General features: G+C 68.3%; 3 protein-coding genes across 9 annotated transcripts; 1 reads left to right on the top strand and 2 right to left on the bottom strand.

The window, feature by feature from the left end:
* Positions 1-563: 563 nt before the first annotated feature.
* On the bottom strand, positions 564-4,778 carry GPRIN1 (G protein regulated inducer of neurite outgrowth 1). Its single transcript, XM_059712972.1, has 2 exons — positions 4,712-4,778; positions 564-3,477 (listed from the first exon to the last, which is right to left on the bottom strand). Exon 2 carries the CDS (start codon positions 3,425-3,427, stop codon positions 1,598-1,600), a length of 1,830 nt encoding a protein of 609 aa, XP_059568955.1. The 5' UTR covers positions 3,428-3,477; positions 4,712-4,778; the 3' UTR covers positions 564-1,597.
* A 611-nt stretch (positions 4,779-5,389) lies between these two features.
* Positions 5,390-18,203, top strand: LOC106739213 (glutamate dehydrogenase, mitochondrial). Of its 7 annotated transcripts, XM_059712979.1 has the most exons (12): positions 7,922-8,289; positions 9,880-9,960; positions 10,522-10,577; positions 11,114-11,177; positions 11,527-11,621; positions 11,874-12,053; positions 15,087-15,224; positions 15,395-15,532; positions 16,017-16,097; positions 16,493-16,708; positions 17,460-17,522; positions 17,957-18,203. In XM_059712979.1, the coding sequence occupies exons 1-12, from the start codon at positions 8,235-8,237 to the stop codon at positions 18,071-18,073; spliced, it is 1,284 nt and encodes a 427-aa protein (XP_059568962.1). In that variant the 5' UTR covers positions 7,922-8,234; the 3' UTR covers positions 18,074-18,203. The 7 variants fall into 7 exon arrangements, with proteins under 7 accessions (XP_059568956.1, XP_059568959.1, XP_059568962.1 ...); XM_059712973.1 differs by lacking the exon at positions 7,922-8,289 and adding an exon at positions 5,390-5,483 and having other exon boundaries at positions 17,460-18,036; XM_059712976.1 differs by lacking the exons at positions 7,922-8,289; positions 11,114-11,177 and adding an exon at positions 5,391-5,483 and having other exon boundaries at positions 17,460-18,036.
* Positions 18,204-19,788: 1,585 nt separating this feature from the next.
* SNCB (synuclein beta) lies at positions 19,789-23,458 on the bottom strand. The gene is made up of 6 exons (XM_059712980.1): positions 23,373-23,458; positions 23,047-23,180; positions 21,917-21,955; positions 21,535-21,653; positions 20,494-20,583; positions 19,789-20,301 (listed from the first exon to the last, which is right to left on the bottom strand). The coding sequence occupies exons 2-6, from the start codon at positions 23,165-23,167 to the stop codon at positions 20,269-20,271; spliced, it is 402 nt and encodes a 133-aa protein (XP_059568963.1). The 5' UTR covers positions 23,168-23,180; positions 23,373-23,458; the 3' UTR covers positions 19,789-20,268.
* Positions 23,459-23,471: the final 13 nt, after the last annotated feature.

Raw genomic sequence — 23,471 nt, forward strand, 5'->3', positions numbered from 1 at the left:
AGGGTAGGCAGGGGCTGTGCCCCCTCCCCTGTTTGTCTATCTGTCCACCCGGCAGAGGCGAAGAAGGCCCGGGCACAGCTCTGCAGAAGGTTTTTATTACCCAACATCCAAGGTCACAAGTTTTACCCCCCAAAAAATAACAGTGAAGGAAAAAGTCAGTGGCAAAGTGTTGGCAGCTGCTGCCTGCCCCACGTGTGACGGACCCACCGGGACAGGGCATCCCCCGGGCCACGGTGCCGCGCTCTTCACCCTGGCCGCACCGGGCAAGGCACTCTGGGCCGCCCGGCACCCAGCTCCGTGGGGGCAGGGCAGCTCCCAGCTGCCTGGCAGCATGGGGCCGCGGTGCAGAGGGGTGGGCAGCTGGACTCGGTGGGAACTGGGGGTCTGTGCCAGCACCAGGGCCCGAGGGGCTGATGCTGCTCCAGTCCCAGCTGAGCCCCGGCAGCGAGAGGAGGTCAGGGAGGAAAGAGACGGAGTTGGGGCCAGGCCCTTGGGCCCAAGCCGCCACCACCCCACAAGGTTCGAACCCCTGGGAATAACCCACCCCCCCACCCCCCCTGAAAAACCCCACATGTAAAAAGTGGCTGCACCAGACACCCCCGTGCAGAGCCGCTGTCGCTGCAGAGAGGAGCCTGTACATGAGGATGTGCACAGGGGGACACACGCACGGGGACATGTGCATGGGAATGTGCACATAGGGCCACACACACACGGGGACGTGTGCACAGGGAGACAGGCACACAGGGACACGCACGCATGGGGTCATGTGCATGGGGACGTGCACATGGGGACACATGCACACATGGGGACGTGTACAGGGGGACGGGCACACGGGGACATGCACGCATGGGGATATGTGCACGGGGACGTGCACTTGTGGGCACGTGCACAGGGACACACACACATGGGGACATGTGCATGGAGATGCACACACATCCCCCACGCCCGCTCTCTGGGCACAGGCCCCCCCAGGCAGTCGGGGTTTCTCAGGCAAGTGACTGCAGTGTGATCCTCCCTCCCCCCACCCCCTGGGAGCGTGGTCCCTCGTGCCAGCAGCATGGGGCTCTGCCCCGATGCCCCGCACAGGCCACCAGAGTCCAGGCCCCGGCCCCTCAGCTGCATTGTGGCAAAACAGCCGGGCACCGGAGGGGCTGGGCAGCCTGGGCTCTCGCTGTGCACTCCTGCCCGGGCTCCGGCAGGGCCAGGGGGAGCAGCGACCCTGCACTGGGTGCTGGGTGAGGCTGCGCCGAGCTGCTCGCTGGAGCCGGCAGCCTCCTGGGGGCTGCTGACACGAGGCCCCGTGCAGGGCCGAGGCCGGCTCCTGGCAGCTTGTGCAGCCCTGACCCACGGGCCAGGGGAGCAGGGCAAGCCTGGCCCAGCTGGGAGCCAGCAGGAAGCGCTCACAGGCCCAGAGCCGTGGGCAGCAGGGGTGCCTGCCCGGAGCCCAGCATCTGGCCCCCGCGCCTCGCAGCCCAGTCCCTGCTTGCTCCCAGCTGGGCCCTCCCGCAGCTCCCGGACCGGCGCCCAAGCCCGCGGAGCCTGCGCACTGCTCCCCACCCCCTGGCCTGAGAAACCCCGGGCCGCGGTGCCGCCCCGCTCACTCGGCGGCCGGGCCAGCGCGGGAGCAGCAACGCGGGCGCCGCACGTTCTGCAGCAGGGCCCGGAAGACGCTGGGCGGACGCTTGGCCTTGGCCTTGCCCCGCGGGGCCCCCTTGATGGAGCTGGCGCGGGTGCTCTGGGGCGTGAGCACCATCTGCCGCCCGTGCTCCTCGATCTGCTTCTCCAGGTGTTTCTGGATGGCCATGCCCAGGACCTCCACCTCCATGGCGGCGCCGTACACCTCCCACGTCATGCCCTTCTCGTCCCAGCTCACCTCCCGGATGGGCTCGGGCGCCTCCTCGGCCGCCCCCTTCACACGCACCTCGGGGTACGAAGCCTGGGGAGACTTGCTCACCGGCGTCATGGGCCCTGTGGCCACCGACCGCGTCTCCACCGACATGGACACCTGCATCTCTGCATCCTTCTTGGCCGGGGCGGGGCTGCTCGGGGCCACGGTGCTGCCCGTCCCCTGGCTCTGGAAAGGGAAAGCCGAGGCCCCGTCCAGGGGGTTGATGGGGCTGACGGCTACTGACACGAGGTGCCCCCGGGTCTGGAAGGGGAAGGCCGAGGCGCTGCCCGGGGGGTTGATGGGGCTGACGGCCACGGACACCAGGGATGCCCGGCTGTCAACTTGCGTGGCGGTGTCCTGTGTCCCGGCGTCCTGCGGCGGGGGCGTGACCTCGAACGAGCAGCCCTTGGACAGTGCCGGCCGCAGCGCCCCAGCGCGGTCCGCTCTCCACGGCTCACCTGCTGCAGCCGCCTGGGGCTCGCCCACCTTGCCTGCCCCGTCGGTTTTCGGGTCCACGGCCGAGGAGGCCTCCAGCGCTGCGCTTGGGCTGCCGGCAGGGCTGGGCTCGGAGAGGCAGGGCGGGGAGGGGAGCCCCGTCTGCCCCGCATGCTCCGGCAGGGCTGCGTCTGCTTGCCCCGGTGCCTCTCCTGGGCTGCCCGGAGCAGGCTCCTTCACCAGTGGAGCGGGGGCGCAGGGCACTGGGTCCCCAGGGCTCCCCACAACAGCATCAGCCGGGGGCCCCAGCTGGGCCTCAGGCTGGGCTGGAGATGCTGGTGCCTTCTCATGGGCGCTGCCCTGGGAGTCGCCCTGCAACCCCACACCATCGGGCGGGCATGCGGCTTCTGTGCTCGGCAGGGCCTGATCCGGCAGGCTGTGGGGGGGGCCCAGGGCCGACGGTGTGGGGCAGGGCTTGTCGGCCCCGGTGCCGCCGGCCAAGGCATCTCTCGTGGCTGGCTCCAGAAATGCCACATGTTTCAGAGGGGCCGGTGCGCTCCCCGAGTCCTTGCCGTGCGCCTTGAGGCAGGGCTCCAGCACGGGGAGGGGAGACGGCCCGTCTGCAGGCTCCATCGGGCTGGTGCTCCCGGGGGGGCTGCAGACGCCGGCCAGGCTGCTGGCTGTCCCCACAGGGGCTGCCTCGCCGTCCTGTCCTGAGCAGTTCCCGGGCACCAGCGTGCTCTCACCGCTCTTCTCCAACAGCCTCGTGCCTGCGCCAGAGCCTGGGAGCGCCGTGGCGGCACTGGCAGCAGCTCCCCCCTCCGAGGGCTCTGGGGCCTTCCCCACGGGGCTGGAGCTGTCTGGGGCCGGGGCCTTCCCCGCAGGGCTGGGGCTGCCCGCACCGGCACCACTCTCCTGGCTGTCCGGGACCCCCCGCTCATTCACGCAGCAGTTCCTCATGGCCGTTTCCCCCGTGCTGCAGTGGGCGCGGTGCAGGGCCTCGCCCGCCGGCTGGCAGCCCGGGGCGCTGGGCTGGCACGTGGCCTCGGGGGCAGGCTGTTGGCCCAGGCGCTGCAGGGCCTCCAGCTCCTCAGCACTGCCCATGCCCGGGCAGGGGCTCTCCCATGCTATTTCGACAGCGGGGCCCAGGGCTTCTGCAAGAGAACACAGGGCGGGTCAGGCCCCCGCTCATGCCTGCTTCGCCCCGGTGCACACATGTGCACACGCAGCCCCACGGCCCTGCACATGGAAGTGGTGGCTTAGAGAAGTCGTGGCAATGTCCCCAGCACCCTTGTGCACTTGATGTGGCATAGCCAAGCCCCACGCGTGACTCACATGCGTTCTTGTGTCTGGGGAGGCAGCCGTGTGTGCAGAACTGCATGTGCAAGCAGGGGCATGAGGCTGTGACCCACTGTCTTCCTGGCAACTAGAGCCCAGCCCACCAAGGCCGTGGCCTGCTGCCCTGGCCATGCTCCAAGTAGGGTAATCGCATTCTGGCTCCTCCAGCCCAGCGGGGAGCAGGATCCTTCCCTCCCGGCGGCCCCGCAGCTGCCAGCTCCCCCCAGGGCGCTGGCAGCAAAGCATCACCGTGGTCCCAGGCAGGGACAGGCATGGGCTCAGGACCCAGACCTGCTCCCTGGGGCCTCCACTCCACTCCCGCTGGCGGGCCATGCCGACACATCAGGGCAGGATGCTGCCAGGCGCCTTCCCACCTCCTGCCCGCTCCGTCTCCCCGTGCCCGCCTGTGCGGCAGGGCCAGGCGCTGGGTGCAGCGGCCCAGGTGCACGTGCTGCTTTGCATGTCGCGGAGGAGCGCGGAGGGGGGCCGTGCGGGAACAGAGCCGCCTGCCTGGGCACAGGCGCCGCGCCGGGCATGCACACGCGTGCACCCCTGCACACGCACGCAGGCACATGCATGTGCACACCCCCACGGGCACGCATGCACACGCCCCGGCACGCACGCACGCACGCACATGCCCCCACAGGTGCACACATGCGCACACCCACCGCATGCACACGCATGCCCACGCACACCGCCAGGCCTGCCCCCTCCCTCCCCCATCACCCCGGCCCCGAGGTGCCGCCTGCCCCCGGCCCCCGTGCCCCTGGCGCTGCCCCCCCTCCCCCGCTCCCGGTGCCAGGCCCCACGTGGTGCCCCCCACGGCCCCCAGTCCCCCGGGGGCTCCAGGCCCCGCCCCCAGGGCCGAGGGGCAGGGGGTGCGGGCCCGACGGTGCGGGGCGGCCCCCCCGAGTGGGGGGGGCGGTCGCCGTGGAAACGGGAGGCAGAGGCTGCGGGGAGCATCCCCGCCCCCGCACCGGCCCGCAGCCCCGAGACGCGCCCCGCGAGGGGGGGCGCCGCCCACGCCCCCGCACCCCCACGCGTGCTCACCTGCGGGGTGCGGGCGCCGCGGGGCCGGCCGGCGCTGCCCCGCACCGAGCTCCGCGCTGCCGGCGCTGCGAGCATGCGTGGGGCGGCGCGGCGCGGGGCGGGGCGGCCGCCCCCCCGAACCGGGCGTGTCCCGAGCGCTGCGGGGGCCCCACGCGTGTCCGGCCGCCGGGGCCCGCGGCGGGAGGCGCCGGGCGCGGGGGGCTGCGGCCCGCGCGAGACCCAGCGAGCCCGGCCCGCGCGGCAGCGGCGCTCACGCGTGGGCAAGGGGGGCGCGCGTGGGCCCGCACCCAGGGATGCCGCGGGCCCGGGCCTTCCCGCGCCGCAGCCAATCAGCGAGCCGCCTGCAGCCGGTTGCCTGGCGACGCGGGGATGCGGGAGGAGGCGAGCGGTCCCTCGGAGGGGGCAGGAGCGGACGGAGGCGGGGCAGCGCCGGCCGCAGCCCCCTGCCCGCGGCCACGCGCGGGGAGCGGCGGGTGCGGGCTGCGTGCACCTGCCGGGGCTGAGGCGTGTGCGCGTGTGCACGCCTGCAGGCCCGTGGGGCTGGCGTGTGTGGGGGGGGCTTAGGCGGGCGTGGCAGGCATGTGCGTGGGTGGCTGGTGTGTGCATGGGTGCACACAGGCATGGCTGGTGTGTGCGCGCCCATGCTTGCAGGCATGGCCGGTGCGTGTGTGCAGGCTGGTGGGTATTGCTGAACGGGTGCCCGTGCCGCACGCATACAGGCACAGCTGACGTGCAGCGAGCGTGTGTGCGCGCGTGCATCCAGGCGTGGCAGGTATGTGCACGCATGGCTAGTATGTGCACGCATGCAGACGTTTGCTGGCATGTGTTGGACTGGTGTGTGTGGGCGGGTGGGCGGGTGTGTGCACACGCGCAGTCATGCAGGCTGGCTGGTGTGTGCATGCAGGCTGGTGTGTGTGCGCGCGGGTGACTGGCGTGTGCTGGCATGTGTGTGCATACCGGTGTGTGCAAAGCCTGCCCCACTCGCCCCTGCCGTGTCCTGGGCGTGCGGGCGGAGGGGGAGTCTCCAGCGTTGGGCAGCGGGTGGGCGCGGGGCCTGCAGCCAGCCCCGGGCTGGGTAAGATGCCCCCCTTCCTTGCCCCACGCCCCCTCCCATCCCCACCCCCAGGCAGCTGCGCGGTTGCCAGCCCTCCCCGCCCCCCCTGCTCCCAGGGCAACCAGCATCTTCCTCCTGCCATCGCCATGGCAACGACTTGTCACACAAAACGCAGAAGCGCCAGGAATCCAAGCCGCCGAGCGCCCCGGGGGGGGGGGGCACGGGCCAGGCCCCCGCCCCCCCAGCCCCAGGGCGGCAGGGGGAGGACCAGGAGATGCCCTCTGCCCCGGCAGGGCGCCCACAGCGGCTCGTGCTGGCAGCCGGGCTCCCGGGCCCCTGGCTGCACCCCGAGGGAGCAGGGCCGGCCGGCGGGCCAAGCCGTGGGCCCTGGGTGGTGGGGGAGCAGCCCCGGGGCTCCGTCTCTGCCCCCTCCCGCCCGTGCGGCTGTAACGAGAGGCGAGGGGGGAGTAAAATGCTGCCGATCGCCTTGGCAACGCACAGAGAGGGGGCTGCGAGCACGGGGCGCCGCGTGTGAGCAGCCCCCGCACACCCGGGGCCCGAGCACGCAGCGCCTGGGGCTCCCCAGCCTGCCTGGCCACCGGGCCGAGGCAGGGCCGGCCGGTCCACAGACCCCACAGCAGCTGGGGCCACGCCGTCCACGGTGCCCGGGCCCCCGCACCATGGCCCTATCCCGAGGACAGGCGGGGGAACACCGCTTGAAGCCCCACGGGCCCTGTGTGCGGATATGCCGCCTGCACAGCAGACATCCAGGAGGGCTGGAGGGAGACAGGCGGGTCCCCAGCACAGACCCGCGCAGGGCCCCCCATTCAGGGCACTGCGGGGAGCCCACGGCCCGACCGGGAGGGCAGGGCCGTCTCTAGCGGGAGGCCAAGGCCTCCCCAGGCACCCTCCCGGCTCGCACGCATGGCCGCACGTGTTTTCTGCCCGAGCGCGCGGCCCATTCCCGGGGCAGCCGAGCGGAAGGGCCGGGCTGGGCGCAGCTGCGGGGCCGCAGATGGGGGCAGCGCGGGGAGGGCCTCACGTCCTGGGCAGCCGAACCACCGCCGCAGGGTGCGCGCGCGCCGCCTCCCCCGTCCGGCCGGCCGCGGGGCCCCGGCTCTGGGCGGCTGCTCTCCCGCGGGGCCCCCACAGCCCGGCTCGGCTGCGCTGGTCCAGAGCTGCTGCGGCTCCCAGGAGGAGCCCGAGATGCCAAACACCCTAAAAATAGCTGCTGCCGCTCCAGCTGGCGCTGGTGACACATTGGCAGTGGGGGCGGGAGGGGAGGACGCTTTCCCGTGGCTGCGCTGCAAGGCCCGGCAGCCATGGGCCCGTCCCAGCCGAGCCCGCACCCCGCTGCCGCCGGAGCCTCGGGGCCCGCGGACGCCGCGCGTCTCCAGGGCTGGGGGCTGCTCGTGCCCCGCGTGGCCCCGCTCCGCGGAGAAGGCAAGGAGAGCGGCGGAGCCAACGCCTCCTGCAGCCGCCGAGCCGAGCACGGGCGTCCCTGGCAACTCCTTGCCCAGGGCAACACGCGTGCACACACACGCGCGCACACGCACAACCAGGCGCCTTTATTCCACGCGCTGCTCAGCGGGGGCTGCGAGGCCACGTGGCAGGTGCCGGCCCGGCTGCTCCGGGCACGCGCCCTGCCACCCAGCGCCTGCCCGGCTCCGGCTGCGCTGTCAGGGAAGCGGGGGGCCAGGCCAGGCTCCGGGCTCCGGCTGAGGACGCTGCGTCCTGGGCAGGGGCAGGGGTGCCGCGCAGGGGTGCACGCGCCCCCCCCACGTGCTCCCCTCGATGCCCCCCACGCGCTCCCACGCAGCACCACTTCCCACGCGCCCTCCCATTGGCCGAACTCTCCGCCTATCCGGAGAGCCCTGGGCCGCTGCCCCGCCCACTGGCTTCTTCACCCCTCGGGGGCTCTGGTCTGCCAATCAGGAGCCCCGCCCCGCCCTCATCAGCCAATCAGGAGAGCGTGCTGCGCGCAGCCAATCGGGCCCGCGCTTGTTGGCGCGAGGCCAGGGAGTGGGCCGGTGGCTAGTGACCGAGCTCGGGGCGATGCAGCGGCTAGTGGGGGCTGGGGCGCGGCTGCCGCGCGGGGCCCCGTGGGCAGCGGTTGGGGGGACCGGCTTCCGGCTCCTGGCGGGGGCCGGGGGGTGGCAGGCGTCGTTGCCGAGGCAACCAGCGGGCGGCGGCGGAAGTGCAGGCCCGGCCGGAAGCGGAAGTGGCGCGCACGTGGCGCGCAGGGGGGAGCACGTGGCGGCGGGCGACGCGGACCCGTGCGGCTTCCTGGCGGCGGTGGAGACGTTCTGCGGGCGGGCGTCGCGCGTGGCCGAGGAGGGGCTGGTGCAGCAGCTGCGCAGCGGGAAGCCGCGGCGGCAGTGGGTGCACGGCATCCTGGAGACCGTGCAGCGCTGCAGCCACGTGCTGGAGGTCTCCGTGCCGCTGCGCCGCGACAGCGGCACCTGGGAGATGGTGGAGGGCTGGCGGGCGCAGCACAGCCAGCACCGCCTCCCCTGCGAGGGGGGTGAGTGCTGGGCCCCCTTCCCCTCGGGCCGGGGTAACGCCCGCACGCACGTGTCCCCGCCCCCGTGGCGCCTCGCGATCCGTTCGGGGCTGCGGTGCAGTGTAGTGTGGGGTGTGCCAGCCCGACTGAAAACCAGGCCTGATACGAAATTGCATTGTTATTCTCTGATGATAAAAAAAAAAAAAAAATCACAAATTCTCTTAATAAAGCCCCCAAAATCAGTGATTAAAACGAGAGGCCGTCTCTGCCCTGCTCATGGCCCTCACTGCCCCCTCCACAACCCCTCCCCCCCCAACTGCCAGGGCTATGGAGCCAGGGACCCAGGTCCACATCCCCTGCCTGGAGGCAGCAGCAGCTGCTGCAGCAGAGCAGAGCTTTCCCCCCCTCTCCCTGGCTGCAGGCTGAGGGGGGGGCAGCTCTCTGGCACCATGCACACTTCTGGGGGGGGCGGCAGGAGAAACCTGCCCCCCCCCCGATCTGTGGGCAGGTGCAGGCTTGGGCTGCTGCCCTCCCCTGGGGCCTTCGCAGCCTGGCGGGTGCAAGCTGGCAGGGCAGAGAGGGGCCACGCAGGGAAGGCACTTGCTGCTGCAAGCTCTATGCTGCCCGGACGGCGTGTCCCTGCAAGAGTGGCAGGGGCACGGGGTTTGCCCCTCGTTGCTGCCCCCCACACCAGATGTGCGTTGCCAGGGCAGCACAGAGCTGGCAGCAGCAAGCACCTTTCCTGCACGGCCCCTCTCTGGTCTGCAGCACCGGGCTGCACCCGCTAGGCTGCAAAGGTCCCAGGGGAGGGCAGGGTGGGAGCCTGAGCCCGCATCAGGCAGCCTGCACCTATCCTGTGCACAAACCTGGGGGGCACAGGTCTCCACTGCCCCCAGGAGTGTGCAGTGGTGGAGAGCTGGCCCACCTCCCCGTCCCCTGCTTTACATGCATGAGCTGCCTGCAGCCCTGTCCTCCCCGCAGCCCCTGTCACCCCCAAGCCCCGTGGACTGCTCGGCTGGGCAGCAGCCCCAGCCCTGCCCACCCAACTCCCTCTGGTCCCTGTGCCCCCCCCCCCACTTACCTGTGGGGGCTGCTCTCCAGGCTGCCTGGCAGTCCAGTACATGTGTGAGCACGCACATGCACATGGTGACCCCTGCCTGACCACCCTCCTCCCACTCCCCCAGCCCCTCGCAAGCTGGAACTCTGCCCACCTCCAGACAACTCTTTGCAAAACAGCAAAATCCTTGGGTTTCTCCAGCAAGTGAGAAATCTGTTGTTTTCTCCAGTTTTGGATGAGAAAAGGAAAACCTGGATCCCTACTGAAGACAAGCCCAGAGATTTCCAATAGGAATTCACAGTGTTGGAAGTGTTCTGCCCTGCTGTGGCCCTGTTGAGTGCTTCGCAACAGAAAAAAGCAGTGTTATTTTTCCGTGCTCAATAAAGGGTGCAAGCACAGCTGGTGCTTTTGAGGGGAGCCTTGAGTCTGGAAAGGTGGAGAACCACTGCCTCAGGGCTGGAGGCAGTGCCAAGTCTACTCTGATTCAGCTCTCTGCTCTTGGCTTGGGGAATAGGCAGCCCCCTCAGCCTGTTGCTTTTTTGCCTTTTCCCCAGGCGTTCGTTTCAGCAGTTCTGTCAGCCTCGATGACGTGAGCGCTCTGGCTGCCCTCATGACGTACAAATGTGCCGTAGTGGGTAAGTTGGGAAGTCCCAGGGGGCTCGGGTTGGGTTGGGTGGGGATGGGATGAGGATGTTGCCCAGCAGGGTTTGTAGTGGAGGTTGGAATCAGGGAGGGCTCTTCCAAGGAAGGCCCAGTGTTGAGTACGCAGAACGTGACAGTGGGGGCTCTGGGTGCCATAAAGGGCATTGCCCTGAGTCTGGGTCTGGGTCGCTCCCGTGACTTGCAAGCAGGGAGATCTGGGCGTTCCCCTCAGCCTGGTGGAGCTAGAAGTAGGTGGAGCGCTGGGGCTGGGGGTCATTTGTTGCATAACTTCCCTCCCTCTGCGGCGTGGAATTCAGCTCTAGGGCATCCACACCTTGTTGAGCCGCTAATCCAGCTGCACGAAGTGGCAGTTGTGAGTCGGCGCAGCAGGGAGCACTGCCTTGCGCTCTGGCGGTCCGTCCTCCCCACTTCATGCTGTCCTGAGTCTGGCGGGCTCTCATAATTGGTGCCTTCGCCCCACGGTGCAGCAGCAGGGGACCCAGCAAGCGCTGCCTGAGTGCCAGCTGCTGACCTGGCTGCCTGGTGCCTTTCAGATGTGCCTTTTGGGGGGGCCATGGCCGGCATAAAGATCGATCCCAGGAAGTACTCGGTAAGTTGGCCCCATTCCCTCAGACGTCACACTCCGCTTGCCTTGGATTCACGCGGCCTTTCCTGCATGTGTGCGTGTGGGGGGTGTGACTGATATGCTCTGACAGGCCAGGAAGAGGAGGTTGTAGCAAGCAGAGCTCATCCAGAGGCTGCGAGCAGCAGCTTGAGGAGAGATGGGAGGGTGACGGATTCTGATTTGTGGTTTGGTACATTCGCCCAGACAGGTGACAAAACGCGAGGCGGGTTGGCATCTTGCCCAGCAGGAGAGGGAGGGGGTGTGAGTGAGAGCTGGGTGAGAGGCCGAGCATCGTGTAAGCAGGCTGCAAAGTGCAGTCCTCTCCCACCTCAGTGCAGCAGGGATCCTTTGCCCTGTCCAGGGCCTGCTGTGGCTGCCCCTCAAGTGCCTCGGCCCAAAGAGGCACATGGGGTCAGAACATGTGTGCTTGGGAGCGTGTGGTAGTCACTGGGTGCCATGCCTCAGGTCCAGGGCTCCTTTTTGGGGCCACAGTAACAGCTGTGTTTGCTGTTCTTGTGCAGGAAGCTGAGCTGGAGAAAGTCACAAGGCAGTTCACGATAGAACTGGCCAAGAAGGGTTTTATAGGTGAGGGGGCCCTTTCCCGGGCTCAGAGAAGGAGCCGGCTTGTCGGGGGGAGTAGAAACGGGCTGAGCAGCGTGCCGTGTAGCACGGGGAGCGAGGTGGCTGGAGTCTGTCTGCTCGTGAGGCAAATGCACTTCTCATCATGGCCGTGTGAGGGGTTGGAAGAGATGTGGTAAATCCCTGCTAAACCACCAGCAACAAACCCAGCAGCAGGGGCTCTGAAGAACAGGCTAGAGCCAGCCCCATGGTGCGGATGGATTGGTTGCCGTCTTGCCTAGGGACTGTGGGGGGTGGGACAGGTCCTTGGGGAGTAGAGACCAGCTGGGCTCAATGCCCCTTTTCTCCCTGGCAGGGCCCGGAATCGATGTGTTGGGGCCTGACGTCGGCACAGGCGAGCGGGAGATGTCCTGGATCGCGGACACATACGCACACACTCTCGGCTACAGGGTACGCGGGCACGGGAGGCGGGGCGTGCAGACAGCCCCGTTCCAGGATGTGGCACGGCCCGCCTGGCCGGCTCAGCACCTCCCTGCTTCAGATGGGCCAGGCGGGCAGGGAGTAGCCTCCAGTGTCCCCCCCAGTAAATCTGGAAACATGGCTCAGGGGCTGCCCCAGGGTGAAGGTCTTGGCTTCCTCCAGAAGAGGTGTGCAAGACATGGCCTTGACCTGTGACCTCTGCCCTTTCCCTCCGGCCTGTAGGACATCAATGCCCCTGCCTGCGTGACGGGGAAGCCCATCAGCCAGGGTGGGATCCACGGACGCGTCTCAGCCACTGGCCGCGGCGTGATGCACGGGATTGAGAACTACCTCAGCAACACGCACTACATGGACCTCATCGGCCTGAGTCCTGGCTTCCCCGGCAAGACCTTTGTGCTACAGGTGAGCACCAGGCCGCGCCCTGGGGGTCATTGTCCTTTCAAGGGAGTCCTCCCCACCCCCTCCAGTGACAGGTGCCATGGTTGGCAAGCGTGCCCTCACCTGGCCAGCTCCCACCTGCCACAGTGCTGCTGGAGTCCACGTCCCGGGGTCTCCACACCCCTGGGAATGCAGCCAGCCTTGCAGCTCTGTGCTGGGAGCCAATGGGCAGTGCCAGCTTGCCACCCCCGGTGCTCATATGGGAACGCAGCTTTGTTTCGTCTCTAGCTGCTCGGCTCCTGTGATGCTGCCGTGCAGCCCAGCCCAGCACCTCCAGCCCCCTCAATGTCCCAGGCCTCGGCAGCCCATCTCCCTGTTGCTGTGCTGTTTTCCAAGCAGCTCCTTCTTCCAGCCACCTCCTCTGTCTCCCTTCGGGCCTGCGGGTGAGGTGGGCCCCAGGGGCCGGCTTCCCCGGCCCTGTTGGATTTGGGTTGGCCTGTGGGTTTCCCCTGCAGAATGTGTCTGGCAAGAGCTAGGCTGCTCAGGAGGGGACTTGGCTCTGAGCAGCAGAGCTCTGGGTCACCCCAGCTGCCAGCGTCTGTCCCTGTATCCGTCCCCCCTGGCTCTGCTGGCTCTCACTCCCTGCCAACCCAAAACCTTCCTAACCCCCACCCCCCAACCCAAGCACTGAGTGGCAGTGACTGGGGGAGGGGGGTGGGGAGAGTTCATTGCCTGCCCAGGGACATGTGGCCTTGTCACAGGACCCCTAGGAGGAAGCAGCCCCCCTGCCTTGGGATGTTCTGCTGCCCCTTGCAGCTGGCTACAAAGGGCACGGAGCTGTGGCCCTGGGACCGCGTGAGCCATGCGAGGCGCAGGACAGGCAGGCTCTGCGGGCAGGGAGCTCTGTGGGTGCAGAGTGGAAATCCAGGTCAGCCGAGCAGCACTGAAAACGAGGCAGGACAGGCCAATGGCACGTGCTGTGGTCCGAGAGTTGGTTGCAGAGCAGGACCGGGAGAGCACACACATCGGCTTCCCCGGGCCTAATGCCCCATGACTGCCTGCACAGGGGGCACTGGTTTACATTGGGGGGCTGGGGTGCAGTGACCCAGAGCTGTGCAGGGCTTGCTAGCAGAAGATAGGCATGGACACTGGACACCTGGAGCAGACAGTTGATCTTCCAGGTGGACTGTGGGCCCTTAGGCAAGTGCCCTGCGCACTGTGGTGCCAGGATACCCGTGCTCAGTGAGGGGGCCCACAGTTGCCAGCAGCCCGGGCAAGGCAGAGTTTGCAGGGCTGCTGGACCCTCCCTGCATTGTAGAGGGGTCCCAAGCGGGCACTCGCTGTGGGCTGTGCCTGCAGCGTCTCCACAGCAGCGGCGAGAACGCAAGCGCAGGTCACACCCGTGCTTTGCTCCATGGCTGTGGCTGCTGGCAGATGCTCCTGGGAGAGGGCTCTTGCCAGCTTGGTGCCACCGTACTGTGGGCAGCAGAGCCCTCACCTCCATCCTCACGGGCAGCGCAGCTTTGCTGGTCGAGCATGTGGCTGGAATAAGTCCATCACTGCAGCGATGGGCAACGGAAGTGTTGTTTGGAGGGCAAGTCGTGGGATTGCAGCAGTGCGAGGTGTGTCCAGGGTTTCCTGGACTGTCACACACCAAATTCCTGCACAGAAGCTGAGTGGAAAAGCTGTGCCTGGGCCTGCAGAGCTGTGTTGCTTGGCCGCTTCCAGCCAGTGATGCCACTTCCAAAATGGACACGGCCCAGAACCACCTGTGGGATTCCTTGGATGCAGTGCGCCCGCCTGCTGCATGGATCCCACCAGGCCTTTGCTGAGCCCCTGTCCCACAGAGTTGGCGAAGGAGCGTGGGGGCAAGAGGGTGACAGGGCTGAGTGAGCAGGCCGAGTCCAGGAGGGGCATGGAGCTAGACCTGCAGCCTCCGGTGACAGGTCTGTGTTGGATCCGTGCTATGCGTCATGGGGAGCAAATACAATCCCCCACGAGGCTGGGCTGGCCACAGTTTCCTTCCCAGCCTCTCCGGCTGGCCATGACCTTGCCCTATGGGATGCTGCCTTGGCTTCCTCCCAGCTTCTGGTGAAAGAAATGAGACTGAGCTGGGGTGGAAGCCTCGGCTGACGGAGCCAGGCTCATACCAGGAGCCGACGTCTCTGAGTCATCCGTCACCTTTGCTCTGTGGATTCATTTCCAGGAGATCCTCCGCTTCCTAAGGACTTTGTGGAGCTGGGGAGGAGCTGTAGTGCCCCTGGCTGTTTGCCGGGCAGGGATTCACCGGAAGGGCAGTTTGGGGTTTGATGAAATAAGAGCTCCAGCTGCAGGGCAGAGGTACTGGGGGCTGCCAGGCTCAGGCTGCCCTGGGAAGAGCCCAGCCACAACAAAGGCACCAAGGATGCTTCAGGAGGGTGGCCTGCTGGGGAGTGGGCTGCCAGTAGTTCTCCAGTCCTTTCACTACAGTTTTGACTCTGCCGGGCTGGGTTGGTACGGCTCAGACCCAAGGAGAGACGCGTGCCGTGGAAAACTTGCCTGGCTTTATCCCAGCAGCGCTGCTGCTCCAATAAAAAAAGGTGGCTCCGCAAAATCCCTGCCTGGCTCTTTCCTACTGAAGTTTGATCCTGAGGGGTTCATAGATTGTCAGGGGCTGGAAGAGACCTTGTAGATCATCAGGTCCAGTCTCCCTGCACTAGGCAGGAAAAGACACCTGGGGTCAAGTGACCCCAGCGAGGTGACTGTCCAGTCTCCTTTAAAGTTGATGACTTGTAGAGGGAAGAGGGACTCAGCACGTCTGTGACCTGGGCAGCGAGGGGGTCTGGGTGATGCTGTTCTCTTAGGCCCACCACAGCCCCTTCTTGCCCCCAGGCCCATGCATGTGCCTGCTTCCAGCTGCCAGGAGATGGCAGCCGAGGTTCTTGGGAGCTGCCAGCTGGACCTGGCATTGCAGGGCTTGGGGGGGCTTTGGTTTGGGGTGCCTCGGAGGGCCTCAGCTGGGTCACATGCGTGCAGCCAGCTCAGCATGGGCCCCGTGCCCTCTCCTCTCCCCACCAGGGCTTCGGGCATGTGGGGCTGCACACGATGCGGTACCTGCACCGCTGCGGCGCCTGCTGCCTCTGTGTCGGCGAGGTGGATGGCGCCATCTACAACGCCGACGGCATCCACCCCCAGGAGCTGGCAGACTACAAGCTGGTATGTGCTGCTGCCAGACTGGGGGGCAAGGGCGATGAGAGACCAGGAGCCAACAAGACTCCTGAGCAGTGTGGCCAGGCAGGCTGAAGAAACCAGCGGGGAGGGGACTGGGATTGCATTGGCCCCAGGGCCATGCACAGATCAGCCCCAGACTGTCCTTGTCCTGCCAGGAGCATGGCACCATCGTTGGCTTCCCAGGAGCAGAGCCCTACAAGGGCAGCGTCCTCGAGGTCCCCTGTGACATCCTTATCCCAGCTGCCACGGAGAGGCAGCTCACAGCAGAGAATGCCCACCTGGTCAACGCCAAGGTAGGAAGCACCCTGCAGCCGTGCCCACGGGAGCCTGGCCCTTGGTGCCTGTGTCCAGCTGGGTGTCAGAGCAGCCCCACAGCTGTATGGAGGGAGCGTGGGGCGGAGCGTGTGGGTCACGCACTCCCTGTGTGCTGCTGGCCCAGAGCCCGGGTGAGGTGTCTGGAGGTACCTGGGGAGAGGAGTTGCAAGGGCTGGGGCAGTCCAGCGAGGTGACAGGCCCCAGGCATCCCTCTGCCCTGGGACTTCAGTGGAGCAGGGTGCACCGAGCACAAGGCGGCTGGGCCTCTGCTCCCTCCTGAAGTCGAGATGTGAGCCCTTGGTTCCAGTATAGACCCAGGGCCTTCTGCTGGGTGCAGCCTGGACAGTCCCATAGTTGCCTGCCAGGCATCCGCTGTGCTGGCATGGGGAGGGGAGGGGGTGGCAGCCAGTCCTTGCTGCTGGGCATCATCTGTCTCACACCGGGTCTGTTCCCGCTTTGCAGATTATCGCCGAAGCAGCCAACGGCCCCACAACACCAGCAGCACATGAGATCTTCCTCAAGAGGAACATCCTTGTTATCCCAGTATGTTGGACCCTGGGACCGGGAGAGCAGGAGTGCTGTCCTCCATCCCCAGCTTGGCCTAGGGAGCTGGAGGAGTTTGGTCCATGCAGCCGTGGGGCCTGGCCAAGCAGCCTGAGTTAAGTGCAGGCTGAATTGGCTGAGCAGCATCTCCCCTGGGGCTCTGGGTGCCTCCTGCAGCCGGCACACAGCCTTTGCTCCATCACTTGACTGCCCTGAGGCCCTGGTCACCCCCAAGGCAGAGAGCACGGTGCCTGGGAGCATCCCCTGGGCCCCAGAGCAAGGTGCTGCCCACCCTGGGTCTCACAGTCTAGGGGGCATTGGGGTAGAAGGAGGGAGGCTGCTGCTGGGACTTGCACTGATTGGGCCCTTCCAAGCCTGTGCTGCCCCTGCCCCAGGACCTGTACGTGAGCGCGGGCGGCGTGACTGTGTCCTTCTTTGAGTGGCTGAAGAACCTGAACCACGTGAGCTACGGGCGCCTCACCTTCAAGTACGAGCGTGACTCCAACCACCACCTGCTGCTCTCCGTGCAGCAGAGCCTGGAGCGGGGCCTGGGCCGTGCCCACGGCGACCTCCCCATCATGCCCTCCCCGGAGTTCCAGGCCCGCGTGGCGGTGAGTCTGCCCGGCCCAGGGAAGCCAGGGCTGGAGCACTGTCACCTCTCAGGTGTGGTACTGGGGCAGCTGCCCCTGCCTGTGGGGTGCGGGAGTCACTGAGGCAGGGCATGGGTCAGGGCAGCTCCAAGGGCTCCCTGCAGCTGCCCCCGTACCCACGGGCGCTGCGGGCACATAGCTGGCATCCAGTGTGGGGCCCCATGCTGCTCTGTGCCGACGTAGCTGGTTCCTGGCCTCTGACACTCCTGTGGGACTTGTGCAAGCCCTGGGGGCAAGTGACATGAGGTGCCTAGCCCTGTGGCCTGGCCAGGGGTGGGGGGTGTGCAGGCCCAGGTGAATGCACAGCCCTGGTAATAGAGGGGCTGGGGCAGAGGCAGACTTGGGAGCTGTAGGCACTGGCCCTTTAGCTTGTGGGTCCAACCAGCCCTGGAGCATGATGTGGGGCAGCCACAGAGGCAGGGGAGGGGGTTGCCCTGAGCTAGTCACCAGGCATGGGGGACTGGGGCGCGGGCTGTGTGCGGTGCCATGAGGGCACAGCTTGAGGTGGGTCCTGCCTGGCACTGCCCCAAGCCAGCACAGGAGACCCAGACATCACATCCCGCAGCACAGACCCTGCTGGCCCCAAGCCAGAGCAGAGCAGTGCCCTCCAAAGCCCTGGCTGGTGCAGGGGTGATGCAGAGGCCCCCAGCCCCACGGGCAGCCTGGGCCAGGAGGAGAGCTGCCTCTCTGAGACTGGCGTGTTCCTACGCAGGGTGCCTCGGAGAAGGACATTGTGCACTCGGGGCTGGCCTACACCATGGAGCGCTCGGCCAAGGTACCTCCTCGTCGCTGCTGTGAGCAGACCCCTCCCATGAGTGCGCCCTGGTGTCCGCCTGCCCAGGATCAGGCCGAGGCCTGTTGCCACCCCCTCCCCTGGCACCGGAGGGTGGCCCCCTCCCTCAGCGCTGGCTCCTTGTTCTGTCTCCATGCGGCAGAGGACTGCTGTAGCTGGCTGCTTTGGGAGCGTTGGGGAGAGCTGCTTCCTGGCTGAGCCCGTGGGGCAGGGGATAGATAGGGACAGCCCTGCCCAAAGCTGCAGGTGCTGCAGTGGGGCGGGGGAGGGCCCGGGGACCACTTTGTGTCGGGGCAGCAGCACTGCTCGCGTGTGCAGCCCAGGAGCCCAGCAGCACTGGAGGAGGGTTGAGCATGAGCTGCCCCTGCCACCTCCCGCAGCCTCCGCACCTCACCTCCACACTCCCTGTTCCCCAGCAAATTATGAGCACGGCCCAGCAGTACGACCTGGGCTTGGATCAGCGCACGGCCGCCTACCTCTGTGCCCTGGAGAAGGTCTTCAGGGTGTACAACGAGGCTGGCTTCACGTACTGACCAGGCTGGGCTGGGCTGGGGGCTGCGTGCCCCATGACTCCAGCCCCAGCACGTGCAGGAGCTGCCCAGGCTGGGTGTGTCGGGGAAGCAGCTGCATGCAGCGCAGTGCCTTGATAAAGGGTTTATTGGAGCGCGCCCGTGTCCCGCATGTGCCTGCGTCGCCCCCCTCCAGGCGTGGCCATGGCCCGGCTATGCCAGTTTCTGCCCCAGGCCCTTGATGGCCTCCTGCGCCTTGGAGGCTGCCGTGCTGATGGTGCTCTGCGTCTGTTTGGTCGCCTCCTCGGCAGCTGGGCAGCACGGGGGCAAGGAGAGAACGGCGGTTAGGTGAGTGGTGCCCCCATAGGCAGCCAGTCGTGCCCCCCTGCTCTGTGGCCCCACTCACCTGTCCGGGTGCCCTCCTTGGACGTGTCTGCCGCCTGCTGCAGCACCTCCCGGGCCGCCAGGACTAGGAGAGGGGAGACGGTGGGTGACTCCCAGCCGTCCAAGCCTGGCCAGCTGCAGGTCCCAGCCCTGCGGAGGGCCTGGCAGCCTGCCTGGCTTGTGGCAGGTGCGAGCCCCTCCCCGGCAGTGCCGCTGGCTTTCTCAGTGCTCCTTACCCAGGGGCTGATGCGTCTGCTCCAAGGGCCTGGGAGCTAGGTGCAAAGCAGCTGGGGGTCTGGCCCTCTGCCCCCAGAGCCTGGGGTACCGGGCCCCCCCATTCCCCCAGTTGGCCCTGCAGCTTAGAGCACGCCAGGCCTGCGGGAAGCCTGCCCTGGCAGCCCCTCCTGGCCCTGGGCACTGACCTGCAGAGTCCGTCACGCCCTTGGCTGCAGCCTGCGTCTGCCCGCGGAGACTGTCAAAGGATTTCTTCATGGTGCTGCGCTCAGTCCTGCTGCCCTGGGTGGAGGAGGCCTGTGCTGCCCAGGGCCGCGGCCACAGCTGTTAAATACCCGGCGGGTGTGGGGGGCAGCACAGTCGGGGGGCAGAAGTGCTGAGCACGGAGCTGGCACCCGAGCTGCCAGTGTCAGCAGAGCTGTTGTGTGCGGGGCCGGTGCGCATGGGGGGCTCTGGTGCTGTGTCTCCATCCTGCCTCCGGATGCAGGCCCAGCTGCCCGCTCCCTGCCCTCGGGCGCTGGCTCTGGTCCCGCTGGCTCTCCGGCCGGAGGTTGGCGAGCCGCACGGCCGGGAGCTGGCTGGGCTGGTGGCTGCCCGCAGGCGGGGGTGGCTGGAGCCCGGCTTCCCCCGGGAGGAGGGAGGGTGTCCAGGAGGCTCAGGGCAGCACGGGGGTTTCGGGGGGCTGGGTGCACCGTGGTGGTGGCTGCGTGCTCAGTAGCTCCAGGCCTCCCCTGCCGTGTTCCCCCACCCTTGGCCTCAGGCCGCTGGCTGCAGCAGGCACGCAGCGCCCAGGAAAGCGGTGAGCAGCTCACAGTGATGCTTTTACTGGGCCGGGCAGGAAAGCACTCGGCCCCGTGGGGAAGGCAGTGGAAGGTACCTTGCAGGGCACCCGAGTCGCGGCCTCCTTGGAGCCACTGAGCTGGGCAGGGGCAGCTGCGGGGCACCGTGCAGACCTGGGCTCCCCGGTGCCACCTCTGCAGCTGGACAGCAGGGAGCAGGCCCAGGGTAGGGGGCACTGCCCTGCCCCTCAGGCCAGAGCCGTCCCCTACCCCTGCTCCACTGCACAGACCCCGGATGCCCCTGTGGTGCCCCCCCAGCCCAGAGATGCCAGAGGCGGCAGCTACAGACAGGAGTTGTCTTTATTCACGGACACGGGGCGGCTGTGTCACTGGCAGCCGCCCGCGGCACACGACACACACTGCGACGGCGGGGGGCACGTCCATGCCACGGTCACAACACAGAGCGTGGGAGCGGAAAGGGGGGGCTGCGGGGCAGGGGGCCGAGGCGCGTGCAGGCCAATGTACAGCAGGACAGGGGCAGGCAGCACACGCGTGGGCACAGGGTGGGCAGCCCCGGGAGGGACACGGGGCGCACACGCCCGGTCACGCGGGCAGCGGGGGGGGCTCCGGGCACGCTACACAACACGACACGGAGACATGGACGCGGCCGGGTCCCTGGGGCAGGACCGGAGGAAGAACTTGTGAGGGGTGGGGGGACGGGGCTCCACTGCCCGCCAGCCCCGGCACTGGGGGGGTGGGCGGGCGCGGGGGGCGGGCGGCTTGGGTCTTGTGCTGCTGGTGGAAGAGTCGGGGCTGCAGCCGCTACGCCTCGGGCTCGTACTCCTGGTAGTCCTCCTGCAGCGGGAGCAGGCCGTGAGCGCAGCCCTGGGCGAGCCAGAGCAGCCTCGGGGTCGCTCGGCCTTGTCCCCCGGTCTCACCTGGCAGGCATGCAGCTGGCACAGGCCCACAGTCGTGCCACGCGGGCGAGGGGAGGGGCTGGTCCTGGGGACCCCCTCTGCCTCCCACCCGGGGGGACGATTGTCTCACCTGCGGCGGCTCCTCGTAGCTCTCGCCCTCCGGCTCCAGCAGGGGCTCGATCAGCGGCTCCTCCACAGCCTCCTGCGCCACCTCCTCCGGCTGCAAGGACGGGCCGCGCCGTGCCGTCAGCACTGGCTCGTGCTCCGTGTCCCGCACCCCAGGGCCAGGTTGGGGGCTGGGCCTCGGGGCACATGCGCCAGGCGGGTCCAGCTCCTCCGTGCTGGTGCCCCACCCTCCCCTCCTGCCCTGCCAGGAGCGCTGGGGTCCGATGTGTCCCAGGGTGCTGGGCTCTGCTGGTGTGGGGCTGGGAAGGGGTGCTTTCCCCTCCTGGTGTCAGGGTTTCCCCCTTCCTCAGCAGTGCTGGGCGCTGGTTGCAGCCCAGGCTGGGGATGGGACTGTGCTGTGCCAATGCTCCTGCTGGGACCAACCCCACAGGGTCCTGGCGGGAGGGTCTTGCCCCTGCTCTCAGGCTCAAACCGATGCTGCACTGGGGGCAGGAAGGGATTTGACCCCTGCTCAGACTGGGGGGGGCTTCACCTCCCTCTGTGGGGGGTCACGGTCTCTACCCAGGGTCTCGAGCGCAGCGCAATTCCCGAGGCGGCAGCAGGATGCTCCAGGCCTCGACCCCCTGGGGGCTCTCAGCCTGGCACGGCACAGCTGGCGCAGGTCATGGGGGGTCACAGGCAGCCCACTCCCACGTGCACGCATGCACACACACATGCACACGCAGCGCTGGCTGGCTGGCAGCAGCCGTGGCCTCATTTCTGAGCTGTTGCTATTTTGGGATAAGCTGGAAGCGAACGGCTCAGCACGGTCCAGCTCCCTCCCCCCTGCGCCGTGGAGCCCGCAGCTGTCGGGTCCGCTGTGCACGCACACCTGGCCGCTGCCGCCCCATCACACACACACACGTGCACGCCCGTGGCCTTGCATAGGGGCACGCGCAGCAGCCCTGGGGCAGGGACCCAGCAGCAGCGCTCCCCTCCTGCCCGGGGCGGCACACGTGGCAGCCCCCAGGTGGAGCAGGGGGAGCCGTGGGCATCCAGCGCTCACCTTGAGGTCAGTGGGGAACTCCTCCTTCTTGACCAGCCCCGTGGCGGCCACAATGTTGCCGGCCCCCGAGAAGACAGCGCCGCCCAGCTGGGAGGCCTGCTCCTTGGTCTTCTCGGCCACTGCAAGGCACACAGCATCACCCCGCTCCCATCGCTGCCCCCCCCCACGGGCATCAGGGCCCCTCAGCCCCCATGGGGTAGCAGCAAGTCTCCCCCCACCCCAGACCAACCCCGTGCCCCCCTCCCTGCAGGCTGGGGGCAGCTGGATTCTTTGCTCCGTTATGCAAGGGGCTTTGGTGACATCAAGGCCCTCCATGGCCTCTGATCTCGTTAGTGCGGCTGCCCCCGGGCATGGGGCCAGGAGCTGGGGGGGCAGCGGGTACCTGAGGTGACGCCCTGCACCACGCCTTGAGTCTTGCTTCCTGAGGGCAGAGAGAAAAGGAGCAAGGTGAGAAGGGCCAAGCCGGCCTGGCTGGCACCCGGCAGGGCCCTATGACTGACAGGGCCGGACTGCGGGCCCTGAAAGGCCAGTGGGGGCCACGGCTCTACAGCCAGAGTGTGAGTATCCACCATGAAGCTTGCTGGTGCCCCTCGCTCCCAACCTGCACCCCCTGCTCCCCCTTCCCTGTCGGTGCTCCTCACCCCGGCCCCGCAGCCAAGTTGGCAGAAGAGGGATGGGCAGGAGCCCGGGAGCAGGACAGAGAGCAGCACTTTGTCCCTGCCCCCGAACACACGAGGCCTGAAGGGGCTCAGCGCTGGGCCCCGGGCCTGGGGCACTGAGCAGTGGGGCTGTCCTGGGGGAGGCAGCGAGATGGAAGTGGGGAGCAGGGGTGTAAAGCAGATTCACCCCCACCCTCTGGTCCCATCCCTGCCCCACTTCCCTGCGTGCAGCTCTGCATGGGGAAGCCCTGGGCACTGGTGCAGGCCGCTGGGCTCCAGCTCCAGGCCCTCCCATGCCCCTGCTCACAGGGACCCTCGCCCCGGGGGGCTTAAGGAAGAAGGGAGACATCCCAGTGGGGCTGAATGCAGGGGTGGGGGGCTGCTTGTCTACAGCCCCCAGCGATAGATCTGCCCCAGGGCAGGATGGGGCCAGGGCCCCTCTGGGACCAAGCGGCAGTGTCCCTGCCATGGCCTGGTGCAGGACGTGGGCAGTGCCACGCTCCACAGGGCAGGACCAGGCCCCGGCAGAGCCTGGGGGGGGTCTTGGGGTGGAGGGCTCCCCTGGACTGAGAGGGGCTGCCGGGCTGCAGAAGGGGGCAGCATCCAGGAGCAGCGCCCAGCGCGGCCCGGGGACAGAGCTCCGCTACCCCGCCCCCGCCCCGCAGCTCCCAGACCGGCCCGAGCGGGGGTCTCCGGCCCCTTCCAGCGCCAGCCGGCACCCGGGCCTGGGCCTGGGCCTGCCCCTGCGGGAGCCCGGCGGGCGCGGCGCGGGTGGGCTCCAGCCGAGCATCCCCAGGCCCGCACCTGCCGCGGCTCCTGCCCCTCCCGCGCCCGGGCTGCGGGCCGGCCTTACCCATGTAGAGGACGCCCTCCTTGGTCTTCTCGGCCGCCTCGGCCACCCCCTGCTTGGTCTTCTCGGCGGCGGCCACCACCCCCTCCTTGGCCTTGGACAAGCCCTTCATGAACACGTCCATGGCGGCGCTGGCTCTGCGGGACACGCGCGGGGGCAAGATGGCTTCAGGCCGCGCCGGGGCTGCGGGGCAGCATCGGGGCCGCGGAGCTCCCCGCCCCCCGGGCCCCCCCGGGCCCCCCGGGCAGGGGCCGCGCGGGAGGACTCCGCGCCCTTGAGACGCGGGGCCGGGGCCGGGGCCGTGCCGCCCGCACCCCGCTGCCCCTGACCTGCGGTGCGGTAGCTCGGAGTGCGGCCGCGGGCGCTCAGCGCATGCCGGGCCGGGCCGGGCCGGGCGGGGCGGGGCGGGTGCGGGGCCGGGGCCGGGG

The sequence above is a fragment of the Alligator mississippiensis genome, chromosome 9 (assembly GCF_030867095.1).
Source record: "Alligator mississippiensis isolate rAllMis1 chromosome 9, rAllMis1, whole genome shotgun sequence".
Classification (NCBI taxonomy): Eukaryota; Metazoa; Chordata; order Crocodylia; family Alligatoridae; genus Alligator; species Alligator mississippiensis.

Coding starts and splice junctions, on each gene's coding strand:
- LOC106739213 (XM_059712979.1), top strand. CDS start 8,235: ATGGTGGAGGGCTGGCGGGCGCAGCACAGCCAGCACCGCCTCCCCTGC. Junction 12,054..15,086: donor GCAAGACCTTTGTGCTACAG/GTGAGCACCAGG, acceptor TCTCCCCACCAG/GGCTTCGGGCATGTGGGGCT. Junction 15,225..15,394: donor AGCTGGCAGACTACAAGCTG/GTATGTGCTGCT, acceptor TTGTCCTGCCAG/GAGCATGGCACCATCGTTGG.
- GPRIN1 (XM_059712972.1), bottom strand. CDS start 3,427: ATGGGCAGTGCTGAGGAGCTGGAGGCCCTGCAGCGCCTGGGCCAACAG.
- SNCB (XM_059712980.1), bottom strand. CDS start 23,167: ATGGACGTGTTCATGAAGGGCTTGTCCAAGGCCAAGGAGGGGGTGGTG. Junction 21,956..23,046: donor GGAGGGCGTCCTCTACATGG/GTAAGGCCGGCC, acceptor CTCTGCCCTCAG/GAAGCAAGACTCAAGGCGTG. Junction 21,654..21,916: donor GGTGCAGGGCGTCACCTCAG/GTACCCGCTGCC, acceptor TGTGCCTTGCAG/TGGCCGAGAAGACCAAGGAG.